Source organism: Poecilia reticulata, linkage group LG17, assembly GCF_000633615.1.
Source record: "Poecilia reticulata strain Guanapo linkage group LG17, Guppy_female_1.0+MT, whole genome shotgun sequence".
In the NCBI taxonomy this organism is placed as follows: domain Eukaryota; kingdom Metazoa; phylum Chordata; class Actinopteri; order Cyprinodontiformes; family Poeciliidae; genus Poecilia; species Poecilia reticulata.
Genome location: NC_024347.1, coordinates 28,319,060 through 28,331,372, shown reverse-complemented (window position 1 = coordinate 28,331,372; position 12,313 = coordinate 28,319,060). Strand labels below are relative to the sequence as shown.

The 12,313-nt window shown below is 41.8% G+C and overlaps 1 protein-coding gene across 5 annotated transcripts in view; it reads left to right on the top strand.

Annotated features, from left to right (window-relative positions):
- LOC103479938 (nuclear receptor coactivator 2-like) overlaps positions 1 to 12,313 on the top strand; it is a 52,203-nt gene that overhangs the window by 27,634 nt on the left and 12,256 nt on the right. For 4 of the 5 annotated variants that reach the window (XM_017310168.1, XM_017310165.1, XM_017310166.1 and 1 more), the window contains 7 exons: positions 3,897 to 4,000; positions 6,477 to 6,666; positions 6,808 to 6,996; positions 8,540 to 8,641; positions 8,838 to 8,978; positions 9,113 to 9,260; positions 9,451 to 10,687. In XM_017310168.1, coding sequence (XP_017165657.1) covers positions 3,897 to 4,000; positions 6,477 to 6,666; positions 6,808 to 6,996; positions 8,540 to 8,641; positions 8,838 to 8,978; positions 9,113 to 9,260; positions 9,451 to 10,687 — 2,111 coding nt within the window. The remainder of the gene's footprint in view (positions 1 to 3,896; positions 4,001 to 6,476; positions 6,667 to 6,807; positions 6,997 to 8,539; positions 8,642 to 8,837; positions 8,979 to 9,112; positions 9,261 to 9,450; positions 10,688 to 12,313) is intronic. The other variant, XM_017310167.1, reaches the window with a different exon arrangement.

The window sequence follows — 12,313 nt, the reverse complement described above, 5'->3', positions numbered from 1 at the left end:
AGCTTATTTTCTCAGATAACCATTTATTTATCACTAAGTGGGCCTTCCAATGTTTCCCTCCATGAAAGGGAAACATCTGCTAGAAGAGAGTGTGATAGCTGTGGGTACTAGAAGAGCTCAGAGCCGATGTTTATAAAACTGAAATCTCAAGAGCCAACGTAGATTTCTTAACTTTAAAAAGTAAATAGAAAACAATCCCCTTCGCAGTGGGAGCCCGCAGACTGTGAAAGGACTGTAATGGTGAGACAGCCTCTGCTGGAGCGCTTATATAACAGAGAGCAACATGAAATGAGCCTGCAGAGAGAAGCAGGAGGATCTGCTCCTCCGATCTGTCCCTCACTTTCTCTTAAGCTTTACTATTTCTTCACAATGTTCTCACCTTTTTACACTCCTCTGCCTCGTATTTAATCCTCTTTGCATGAACGTCACAATTTTACAAACCATCTTTTTAGTATATATTTGCACTCACTTAATGGATTTCTCATTATTTTCGTTCTTCCTCTAATCTTTTCTGTTTTCAGATTTTGTCTGAAATCTTCTCTCCTGTTTGGTTCCAGTTCTTTTTCTTGGTCTTTTTTTCTTTTGTCTTCCTTATTCTATTCATTAAACACATTTTCTCCCTTCAAATTTTTTCATTTTTGCTTTCTTTCTTTCTGTTGCAATGGAGAACACATCAGATATTAAAAAGAAAGGACTTTTGCCTATTTAGATTTTTCTTTTATATTATAATCTTATTCTTTTTTAACCCGCAGCTCCAAGTTTGAATACAAAAAATATGAATGTGAAAGCAATTTGGGTGATTTCATTGGTATTTGCTTAACATTATACAACACATAACTGCATTTATTCTGGGTTGAAAACAGCTCTAAAGCATGATGCTGCCACCACCATGTTTGACAGATGAGATCTAGTGTAAGAATTAGAAATTTCTTTCTAATCCATAATAACTCAAAATGTATATTTATACACACATGACATTCATGCCTGTTGTGAGTGTAGAAACTTCGGACTTGAACACGCGTCCTGTCATCTTTCCTTTCATCTGTTCGTCTCTCGCTTGCTCATCTCCTCCTTTTGTGCCTGCAGTCACCCAGTTGGTGTCCATGTGTCATTGCACTGTTTGCATCTGAAAACAACAGCTGAATAAGCACACACTCGCGCACGGGGATAATGCTCAAGTCACACAGCTGTGAGGTCAACAGCAGAAAAACACACTATTGTTGAGGAACGTTTAACTGATGGGCAGAATGTTTTTTAGAAACGGCAAAAAGGAATAGAGAATGAAGAAAATACTACTGGGAAAATGTTCATCCTGTGCTCAAATCAGTTTCCAGTTTAGTTTTTACACTAATCTTTAGGTTAACTGCGATCTCAGATTGCAAATGAATATATGCATGTATTTGTGTAGTATGTAAAAACTACACGCAATTCCTAATATTTAGTTTGTTAGATGTAAATAAGTTGTACCTGAAATGCCAGGTAGTGGTGCACTGTTTGAAGTTTCACCACCAGAGAGAGAGAAAAAAAGCAACATTATTAGGACAGATTGACACAAAATCATCAAAGTTCCTGACCAATCTGTTTATTCATAACCGTTATCCAAATGACACAACTCATTAAAAGTTAGGAAGTTTTGGCTTTTGGGTAAAATCAATGGAAAACTTAAAAACTTCAATACAATGACACGGTGAAAGTAGGGTATTTAAGTAGAAGCATCCTATGATGAGTCCCCTCAGTCACACAATATGTTGGAACAAAAGCCAACAACTGTGGGTTGTGCCAAAAAAAATAAATCTCAATGTCTCACAACCATGTGGCCTTGAGGAGCTGCTTCAATTACAGCTCGACAACGACGTCTCATGCTGTTCACAAGTCGACTTGTTGTCTGCTGAGGCGTCCCACTCTTCATGAGGGGCGGTCCGCGGGTCACTGAGGGTCTGGGGTACAGAGTTACAAACCTCTACTTGATGACTCAGCTGATCTGAGGGCTTTTCTATGGGATCCAGGTCTGGTTAAAGTGCAGATCACTTTGCTACAGGTTCGACAGTCTACAGCAGCTGTTCCCTAATGATGCGTTGTCGCCCATAAAGATGAGATTAGGTCTGGGTTGTTCATACAAGGGTTCCATGGATTAATAACGTTATTCAGGTAGTATCGACTTTTCACTAAAGCATTCACAAGATGAAGGGCAGTTCTGTTTTCACTAAACTGTCCACACTGTACAGCTACCGACACCAAAGGCTCATTTGGTGACAGCGGTGGCTGGTGCACAGTGCCGTCATTCCTGCTCAACATGGATCGACTTTCACCATAGAACAGCACTGAGGCTAACTGCCTGCGCTGTGGTTTTATAGCACTGTGCAGGTCTGACGTGACTCCTGGGTGCCTCTCACCTCCCTGAAATTTCCTGGGAGTTAAGTGTCATTGAACTGGACATTTCTATTCGTTCCTATGATTCTTTATTTGTCTCTTTGTCTCTGCTGCAATCTTCTGATGACACTCTAAGCTCAGCGGCTGCTTCCGTCTGAGAGCATCCTCTTTGAAACCTGGCAATGGTGAGGCACTGTGGATCAGTTGTTAGACGCCATCTTGGTCTAATGATGTCAAAATGTCAACAGTATGGTTGCCATTTAAATACCAATTCTGATTGAACCAGAAAATGCAGTGGTTGATTCATGAATCAAACACTTGTGTATTTTGTCGTTAAGCTTCTTGTTGGAGAACAGCAAGTTGTGCAGGGAGTACTTGGACATTGAACTGTTGGACATGTGGACTCAAAAGTTTAAGGAAGGTCACATTAAGTTCGCCTGTAAAGGTTACAGTGTGGTTTTGGTTCATCTGAAAGCTGAATATCCCTTGCTTTTATGAGTTGTGTAAATGAAAACTGCTGCTTGGCTCGTGTGCTGGAAGTGCTGCTGAATGAAGTTAATTTGAGCTAATGAGTTGAGCATTGGGTAATAAGGAAGACATGCGGCACCAAACTGTTAGGTCGTTTATGTGCAATCCTGAAAGATGTCAGCTGTCGAGAAGTTCACAGAGGATTTGTTTTAACGTATATTTACTCACTAGAGATGATTATTTTGTTCTTTTTGAAGAAAACAAAAAATAGGAAACTCAAACATAGAATCATGTCAGGTGAAATAAATTGTAATACATTTTATGGCTTCAATAAACTTTGGCAATGCCTTGAATTCCCTCCAGCTTGCACTGTAGTGCCATTCCAGGCTCTGCAGTGACAGAGTTTTAAAGGCTGATGACTCCACAGCTCCAGTCCCACAAAAGGAATGTGAGCTATGTGGCCAAATGGGGCCATGGGAGGCTTAACAGTCCGGTGGTACGGCCATGAAGGAAAGGGGAAAAGTTGGTGCAAAAATGTACAGGAAAATTGTGCAGTGAGCCGTGCTGTGGAAACCATACCAGCCACTCGAATCTCCATGTCCTCTCACTGATTTCCACTCTTTGTGTTAGAGTTGAAGTATAGCCGTGAGGTTAACTTTACCAGAAGAGAACGGCTTTCCAAAGAGTGTGACATGTGGAAGGTCTTCATGTCCTGTGTATGAAAACACAAAGTGGGTGCGTGGGTGACGGCTTCATCAAGATAAAAACAACACTGTCAGCGTTGTCTGCTTAAACAGACAACCTACGGCAAAAGCTTTACCATAACAAACTGCTTTTCCTACACGGAGACATTTAACATACAAAATTTCTTATTTTGATCAGTGTCTTCAGATTTGACTTGTCCCTTTGACCACAGCATCAATTATTCATGCATTTATAACATTCTTTTCTCACTGACAGGCTCTATTGTCTTAACTTAAAGGTGACGAGAGATAAAAACATGACAAAAATCCCCTGATTCCCTTTTGAACCACCTGCTTTTATGTTGCTCATCACAGAAAAGACTCTGGTGGCTAATGCAGAGGAGGTGCAGAAGGCCGACGTCTCCTCCACCGGGCAGGCCGTCATTGATAAAGACACCCTCGGGCCAATGATGCTGGAGGTAGGTCCAACTGTCAATGGTTTTTTTTTTAACTCATCTCTCGATGTTTTGTGAATGTGTCCTACCTTGAATGTGAGGGCAATCTAATGTGGAAGATGCTCACATGTTACACCAACGGGTTTTCAATCCTGCAGACTTCTAACACAAACTTTGGTCTTATTGTTAGGGTAAATAATAAAAAAAAAAAAAAATTAAAACAGGAATAACTTTAAAAGTTGCTCTAATGAAACCTGTAATTTCTCGAGTCTATCTTCTGGTGTTAGAAAATCAAACAAAAAATCTAATTCTTTCTTGAAAGTGATGATACTTCCTGGAAGATTTGTGACTCCTTCGTCAGCAGTAATACCTGTGCAGCAATCTGCGCTCAGTCTCCATGGTAACCAGCCTCAATGGCTGGCTCCTCCTCTGCCATTACCAGATCAACTTTTAAATCGGTTACTCACCACAGGATTAACATATTTCACAGTAGACGCGCTGCACTGCCACCTCGATTGAAAAAGAGCTAATAGGAAGCTCCAGTGCCAGACATGTTGCTATGGGAACGCTAGTAAACAAAAACACAGCAGTCTCCTTACTGCTGGAGGAAATGCTCTTTGTGGGCAGAGAAAAGCAACAGTGTAATGTTTCAGTCAACTCTGAACTAGTCTCGGCTGCCCAGCCTTTATCTCGAAGACGCCGCATTATGTGCGTCTTCACTGGGCCAGTTCAGCCTGTCGGGCCGCCCCTCAGGAGACAGGCATGTCACTGTCTCTGCCCTACATACTGCCCTGAAGGCCACCCTTATCTTTAATAAAATAATAATAATAAAAAGTCTTCATTAGAGTGTAGAGTCAACAACCAACTTGATTTTCCTAGGAAAAGACAGGCTGCTGTAGATGTGAGTGCTGTCATTCTTGAAATAGTCCAGTAACTTACTTAGATTTCATAATAATTATTAGATAAGCTGCATGTCTCTAAGTCGCCTTTCCTAACCTTAGCTGTACAAAAAGACACAGCACAGACTGCAAATCTTATATTTAAATGGGTCTATTACTGTGTCTTTTGAATGTAATGCAGCTCAGGAAATCAATATGCTATTTGGAAATGTAATCCAGTTATTCAGTTTTTACTTTCATATCTAAATGTAAAGTTACTCTGCATACTCTGAGCAGCAGATCTAATGTACTCTGAATGCACCAAAGTGTAGCCATCTAGCGTTGCTCTACACGTGACTAATGGAGATAAGAGCTCCGCTGGCTGACGGTGGAGCCTAAGTGTGTCCGTGCACGAGTGAGAGATGACGTTTACCATGGGACCCAGCGAGGTATAAATACCTTTGGGAAAAGCCAGATTAGAAAGGAAGGGGCGGAGCCTGACCCCGTACACACAGACTAGCTATATATAGTATTCAGAAGCACCAACTTTGGCAAAGATGTCTGCTTGGGGTCTGGAAGATAAACATTAACATGCAGTCGACATTTCAATTTCTGTTTTTTCAGCAGCAGTGCAAATAATTGCTTGCATAGATTGAGTTATGTAAAACAAGATAAAATGCAACAAAGGTGTTTCCTCTGAACTTATTAATTTTCACAATGTTATAGATATTTATTCATCCATCCATTCTCTATATCCGCTTTTCCTTTACTACTTAACATTCTGCACAGAATAAAGGGTAACACTTTATTTGAAGGGGGGTGAATAAGACTGTCATAAACATGTCATAACTCCTGTTATTAACATGAATAAGGCTTCATGAATATTTATGACTGTTGTCATGAAGTGTCATTCGGTAAATTATGACACTTTTAATACAAAGTTGACATTATTCAAAATGTCTTTGTTATGATAACTTGACATTAACCAATAAATCATTTACTGTTTAATCTTTACCTTTAATAACATAAATTTACCTAATTTTTAAAGTGCAATCAGTAATAATTTTATAACAAATTTATATCAGCAATGATTTCTTGGTTAATGTCAAGTTGTCATAACAAAGACATTTTCAATAATGTCAACTTTGTATTAAAAGTGTCATAATTTACCGAATGACACTTTATGACAACAGTCATAAATATTCATGAAGGCTTATTCATGTTAATAACAGGTGTTATGTCATGTTTATTACAGTGTCATGTCAGTCTTATTCACCCCCTTCAAATAAAGTGTTACCGAACAAAGTTATGTAACTCAGGTAATGTTTCTGGCATATTTACTTTTAAAATACAATGTATGATGGAAGCTGTTTATAACCAACAAAATGTTGAGTTTCATTGTGAAGCCATAAATGTTTTAGAATATATTTTGAGCATCAATGTTTCTTCTTTTCTCTTAATAAACCAAACAAACCATATTTGCAATTAATTAATTTCCTTATTACTTCCACTCCTAAGCTTCCCCAGAACTTCTTAACTATCTTTTCTTTCTCTTTGTCATTTATCCTTTTTTGCATTTTTCCATCATCCCCGTCACTTTTGCCAATCTCTTCTCCCCTCAGGCCCTGGACGGCTTCTTCTTTGTTGTGAACATGGAGGGAAACATCGTGTTTGTGTCGGAGAACGTCAGCCAGTATTTGCGCTACCAGCAGGAGGAGCTGATGAACACCAGCGTCTACAGTGTGCTGCACGTTGGAGACCACGCAGAGTTCATCAAGAACCTTTTGCCTAAGAGTCTGGGTGAGAAAATTGGTAAATTTGCCACAATAGAGTGTATTTACTTAAACTTATCAATTGTGTTGCATTGGAGGGTAGATTCATGACAAGCTATGCATCCTGAATAATTATGTTTATCACATTTTCCTGTTTTTTTTTTGTATGTTTGTCATGCAGTCAGTCATCGCAGCACCGACTCCTCCAACAGGAACAGTCACACCTTTAACTGTCGCATGTTGGTCAACCCTCACGCCGATGGCGAAGCGCGCCAGGCCGTCGATCAGCAGGACGCAGCGCAGCAGAAATACGAGACCATGCAGTGTTTCGCCGTCTCTGAACCAAAGTCTATCAAGGAAGAGGGGGAAGGTATGCTTGTTTTTTCTAACCTTGTCTTTAATTTTGTTTATTTTGTACTTTAGATGTTTTTTCTTGTTTGTCCTGCTAATTAGCCACCATTGCTTCAATTTTTCTTTTTTACCTGGATTTGGTCTGCCTTTCGAAAACCATCTTGTTATGGATGTGAATTTTCTTTACACATTTGCCTTTTCCACTGCTCAAGAAATCATTTTCTGATGCTTTTCCTCATCTCTTCATGTGAGCCTTGACTTTCTGTCACTTTCTCATCACTTGTCCCAGTGCTGCCCTCCCAGTCTCCTGTGTCCTGTCCTCCTTCCGTCACCACTTCTCTCTGCCTCTCCTGCCATCCACTGGGAGAGACTAATTAGTGTGTGACACTTTGTCAGCTTCCCATCTAATCCAATCACACACACATGAACACGGGGGAGAAGAATGTGTCTGCCACTCTAATTTTAGACGTCTGACAGCCAGATATTTTGCCAATCTCTCCCCTGACACGATGAGGATATCTGGTGGACAGACAGAGGGTTGCAGGCTGACTTGAAGTTGCATCACTCTGTTGGTGGACTTGTTATTACGACCAGATAGATTGTGATTTATTTGTCAGTAATGAATCTTGTGTTAATTCGGACCAAGTGGAAGGTTTCTGAACATAAACTCCCTGTTTGGGATCATGCATCTTTCTCACAGCCTGAATGACCTGCAGAAGAATCTTGACATGTAATAAAATGTAATTTCTTTTGAAAACTCTTCTTACAACACTGGGGGAAAATAGCATTCTGATAATAACTGGAAAGTCATTGATTAACCCACTTAAAAAGATGACTAGAAACCTTCAGAAGCAAAATCTAAAAAAATTATGTTGAGTCAAGATTTGTTTACAGGATTGTAGATATAGTAACACTGAGGAGGAAGTTAATGGTGGCTGTTGATTGTTAGGTCAGAGGTGTTTTTAATTTGTGTTAATGAAAATAATGTAGAGCTCTAGACAGACAGGTGGAGGGGTTTTCTATCCATCCATCCATTTTCTGACACCCTTGTCCCTTAGTGGGGTCAGGAGGTGCTGGTGCCTCTCCAGCTAACGTTCCAGTTTGTCGCAGAGCAACACAGAGACACACAGGACAAACAATCATGCACACACACACTCACTCACACCTAAGGAGAATTTAGACAGACCAATTAACCTGACAGTCATGTTTTTGGACTGTGGGAGGAAACCGGAGTACCCAGAGAAAACCCACACATGCACAGGGAGAACATGCAAACTCCATGCAGAAAGACCGGGGCCGGGAATCGAACCCAGAACCTTCTTGCTGCAAGGCAACAGCTCTACCAACTGTGCCACTGTGCAGCCCGCGAGGTTTTCTAATTTGTGAAAATACTAAAATTATAAAGGGCTCAAAGGTAAAATAATTCTATCCAACAGAGACAGCCACACACAGCCGAGTAGGAAAATCCAAACCTGGATGAGATCAGTGTTGCTGTGTGTTGTGATGTAGCCTTTGCCATGTATAGTTATGGAATTACTGACAGTTTTTCCTTAAAAATACAGATTTCCAGTCGTGTCTCATCTGTGTGGCGAGAAGAGTTCCTGTCAAAGAGAGGCCTGTGATGCCGGCGTACGAGAGCTTCACAACCCGACAGGACCTTCAAGGTACGGCATGGCTGACGCACTGGGCTGTTAAAATACTGTGAAGTTTTGCACTGTGTGAGTCAATTTCCATTAGTCTACATATTTACATTTGACACTCAAGACGAACGTGCTCTGTGTTCATAGCCAAGGTTAGGCTAAAGGCTTATTTTCAATCTTTAAAATTCTAGAAACCCATTTGTTGTGTTAACCTGTTCAGGTAAGATCACCTCTCTGGACACCAGTGTGCTTCGGGCATCTATGAAGCCGGGCTGGGAAGACTTGGTCCGGCGCTGCATCCAGAAGTTCCACCTGCAGACTGACGGGGAGATTTCCTTTGCCAAGAAACACCAGCAAGAAGGTTGGCATGATGTCTCCTCACAAAATTTACATTACATTTTGTGATTTTTTTTAAATCTCTCAGATCCAAAAAGATCAAATATCACAGCAGGTCTCTTTAATCGACACCCTGTTTTTTTCTCTGTCTGTATGCAGTATTGAAGAACGGCCATGCCCTCAGCCCATTGTACAGATTCTCCCTGGCAGATGGCACCATAGTTTCTGCTCACACAAAGAGCAAACTGGTTCGTTCTCCAGGCACCAATGAACCGCAGCTCTATATGTCGCTGCACATCCTGCAGAGGTAACCCCCGTTCCTGACCTTTACTCTCCTTTCACACACAAACATGGTAGTAAAACCGTCAGCCACTGCAGTCCTGCATCAAACACCCACTGAAAATCATATCTGGGAATACTGTGGACATTAAAAAGTCAAAAGAAAAAAGTTCCTTTGAACTCAAATGGTACAAACCAGTTCTCAACTTTTCTTCCAGGGAAAACCTGGGGGGCATGGCTACAGACATTCCCAGTGGTCAGGACTCGGCCAAGTCAATGACCCCAACAAGTATGAGCAGCTCCTTCCCCTCACCTGATGCCAGCGTCACCGGCAACAGCCATCACTCCACCGGAGCCTCCTCCACCCCTGGACGTGGTTTTGGGTCTGTTCCAGGAAGGGCCATCACGCCTCAGGGAAACGGCCACGCTCTGAAGCTGGGCAGCCCTTCTGGCCAAGGAAGTCCAAGCGTCAGCTCAGGGGTCCAGAGTGCCATGTTGTCTCCTCGTCATCGCCAGAGTCCCAGCGCTGCTGCAAGTAGCAGCAACTGCAGTAGCCCTCATCTCCTCCAACATCCGCCTGGATCTTTCTCCCCTGCAGCTGGTTTGAACTCACCTCCATCCGTGTGCAGCACCACAGGAAACAACCAAAGTTTTAACTCCCTCAGTGCGCTGCAGGCTCTCAGCCAGGGCACCAGGATCTCCCCAGGGCTCGCTGACGGACAGCATCCAGAGTCACCTGACAGAAAACCAACCGCTCTTCAGAGTAATCTTCACAGCAACAAACCTGGTAGCCAAATTAGCAAGAGCAGTCTCAGCTTAGAGACTGACTTGTTTGGAACTTTTGAAGAGCAGGAAGAGTTTTTGTCGTCCCATGCCCATGACGGTTCACAGGCAGATGGGAAAGATGTTGATCCTGACGCCCTGGGCGGTAACGGAAACCATGGCGATCTTGCCGATGCTGCAAACCACCATCTGACCACCAAAGGCCACACCAAGTTGCTGCAGCTCCTCACCACTAAGTTAGAACCCTCTGATCCTTCCTCACCACCAGGTCCCATAGGAGATGACCAGAGCTGTAAGGACCAGCTGTGTGGAGGCGCCGGACATAACAACCAAACCACCTCGTTAAAGGAAAAACACAAAATTCTCCACCGGTTGCTGCAGAACAGCACCTCACCTGTGGAGCTGGCCAAGCTAACGGCGGAGGCTACGGGAAAAGATCCCATTGGTCCAGAGTCCGCCTCAGGAGACAGCATGGCTGCTCTTAGTGAACTCTGCACCAAACAGGAGCCGGGGAGCCAGGGAAAGAAAGACAATGCATTGCTGCGCTATCTTCTGGACAGGGATGACAATGGCATCCTCGACAAAGCCATCAAAATGGAACCAAGCGACGGACTCAAGCTGACCTGCGTTAAGACGGAGAAACAGGATGAAGGTTTTAATTTGGCTGAACAGGTAAGAATTCAGGCAGTTTATGTAGAGAGGAAAAATCTAATTCTACAAGGTGTCCACCTCTTAACTTCTCTGGGTAGAGTTTTCATTTAGAATGGCTCTCGTAATTTTGATGAAACTTGGCAAAAAAACAAGAAAAAAGAACTTCCACATCTTCATCATGTCTCAGTACTCAGGAATTAAAGTGAAAAAGCTACATAAATTATTACACTGTCCTTTTATTTTACTGAAACAAAGAAAGAAGATGTAGAAACAACATGTGACAAACTTAGCAAACACCTTGCATCAGTAAACCATCTCTTTCAGTGGTTATGGTTGTGGTCTTTCCCTTTGGTTTAGTAGGAAATGGTTTTACTCCAGTCCTTTGTAGTTTATTGAAACCTGTGGACAAACATTTAAGTTAGGCTTGATTAACATCTTCAAACTAGATGGCTGCTCATTTGGCCACTCTAGGTCCTGTGCAAACGCCGGCCCAGATCCACAGCCCTGCCTCGTCTTTAAAAGTCAGGTTGTTTAAAGTGAGTCAGAATCACTCACAGAAACTAAACCTTTCCTTTACATGATGTCATGTAACGCAAAGTTCATTGAGTTTGCACTTTTTTTCTTGTTTGGAAAGAGCGTGTGGATTGGCAAACGTTAAGACAGTTCAATGAGTGAAAGGCAGATGGCAGAGGTTCAGTTTCCAAACAAAGGATCTGACCAGTGGTGCGTCCGGCGAAGGGGAAGTTGGAGCCAGAGAAGAAGAGAGTTTTACCCAAACTCCACTAAAGAAAGCCTTTTCCAGGAAGGGGGTTTGTTAAGTGGTTATTTAATCTGTTGTGATTATGACTTACCAGCTTTCCAAAATATTTAAATGTAAATGTGGATAGTTTAATATCATGCAGTTTTTAAAAGATAGAGAAACACCAATTAAATTATTGAAATTATAAGGAAAATGCAGAAAGCAAATTCATTTATTCTTCCTAAAAGATTTCAATTCCTTGAACTATTGCTTGTAAACAAGGAAAACTGGGAGCTGACATGTAGTTAAGTTTGATAAGAATTAGAACGAATCAATCATTTATAATATCCACATCGGAACATTAATTTACTTCAACCACTGTCATGCTTTGCTGGATTTTGACAAGAAAAGCACTCAGTCATGTCATAAACACTTCATACATGGACAGTCGCTTGAGGCCACTGTCAGGTCGGCCACCACAGCCTCCTGCTGTCCAAGGAAAGCATGTTTTAAAATCATCTGCTGATGATATTGCAGTACTGCTCAGTTTAAGTGTTTTTGCACCAAAGAAAAACATATATGGAGTAAAATATGAAATTAAAAAATGGAATAGGAGGTGTAGTTCAAAAGGAAGAGGAGGTGTTTATCATATTGTCTCATGATATGTTGCATCTCATTGCATTGATGCAGATGCAGTGCTTTTGTTGACCGTTATACCAATGATTTCAAATATAACCTCTAAGTATTTTTGCTGTCCTCACGTGTAAAGCTTCCCAAACCTCTGTGTGTCCTACTGTACATCACACATGACCTCATTAGTGCTGCAAGTTTATTTTTAACTCTCCACTCTATTCATCAGCCAAACGGCCCTAGGAAACCATATCTGTCCACCCTGTGTGTGTGGGGGG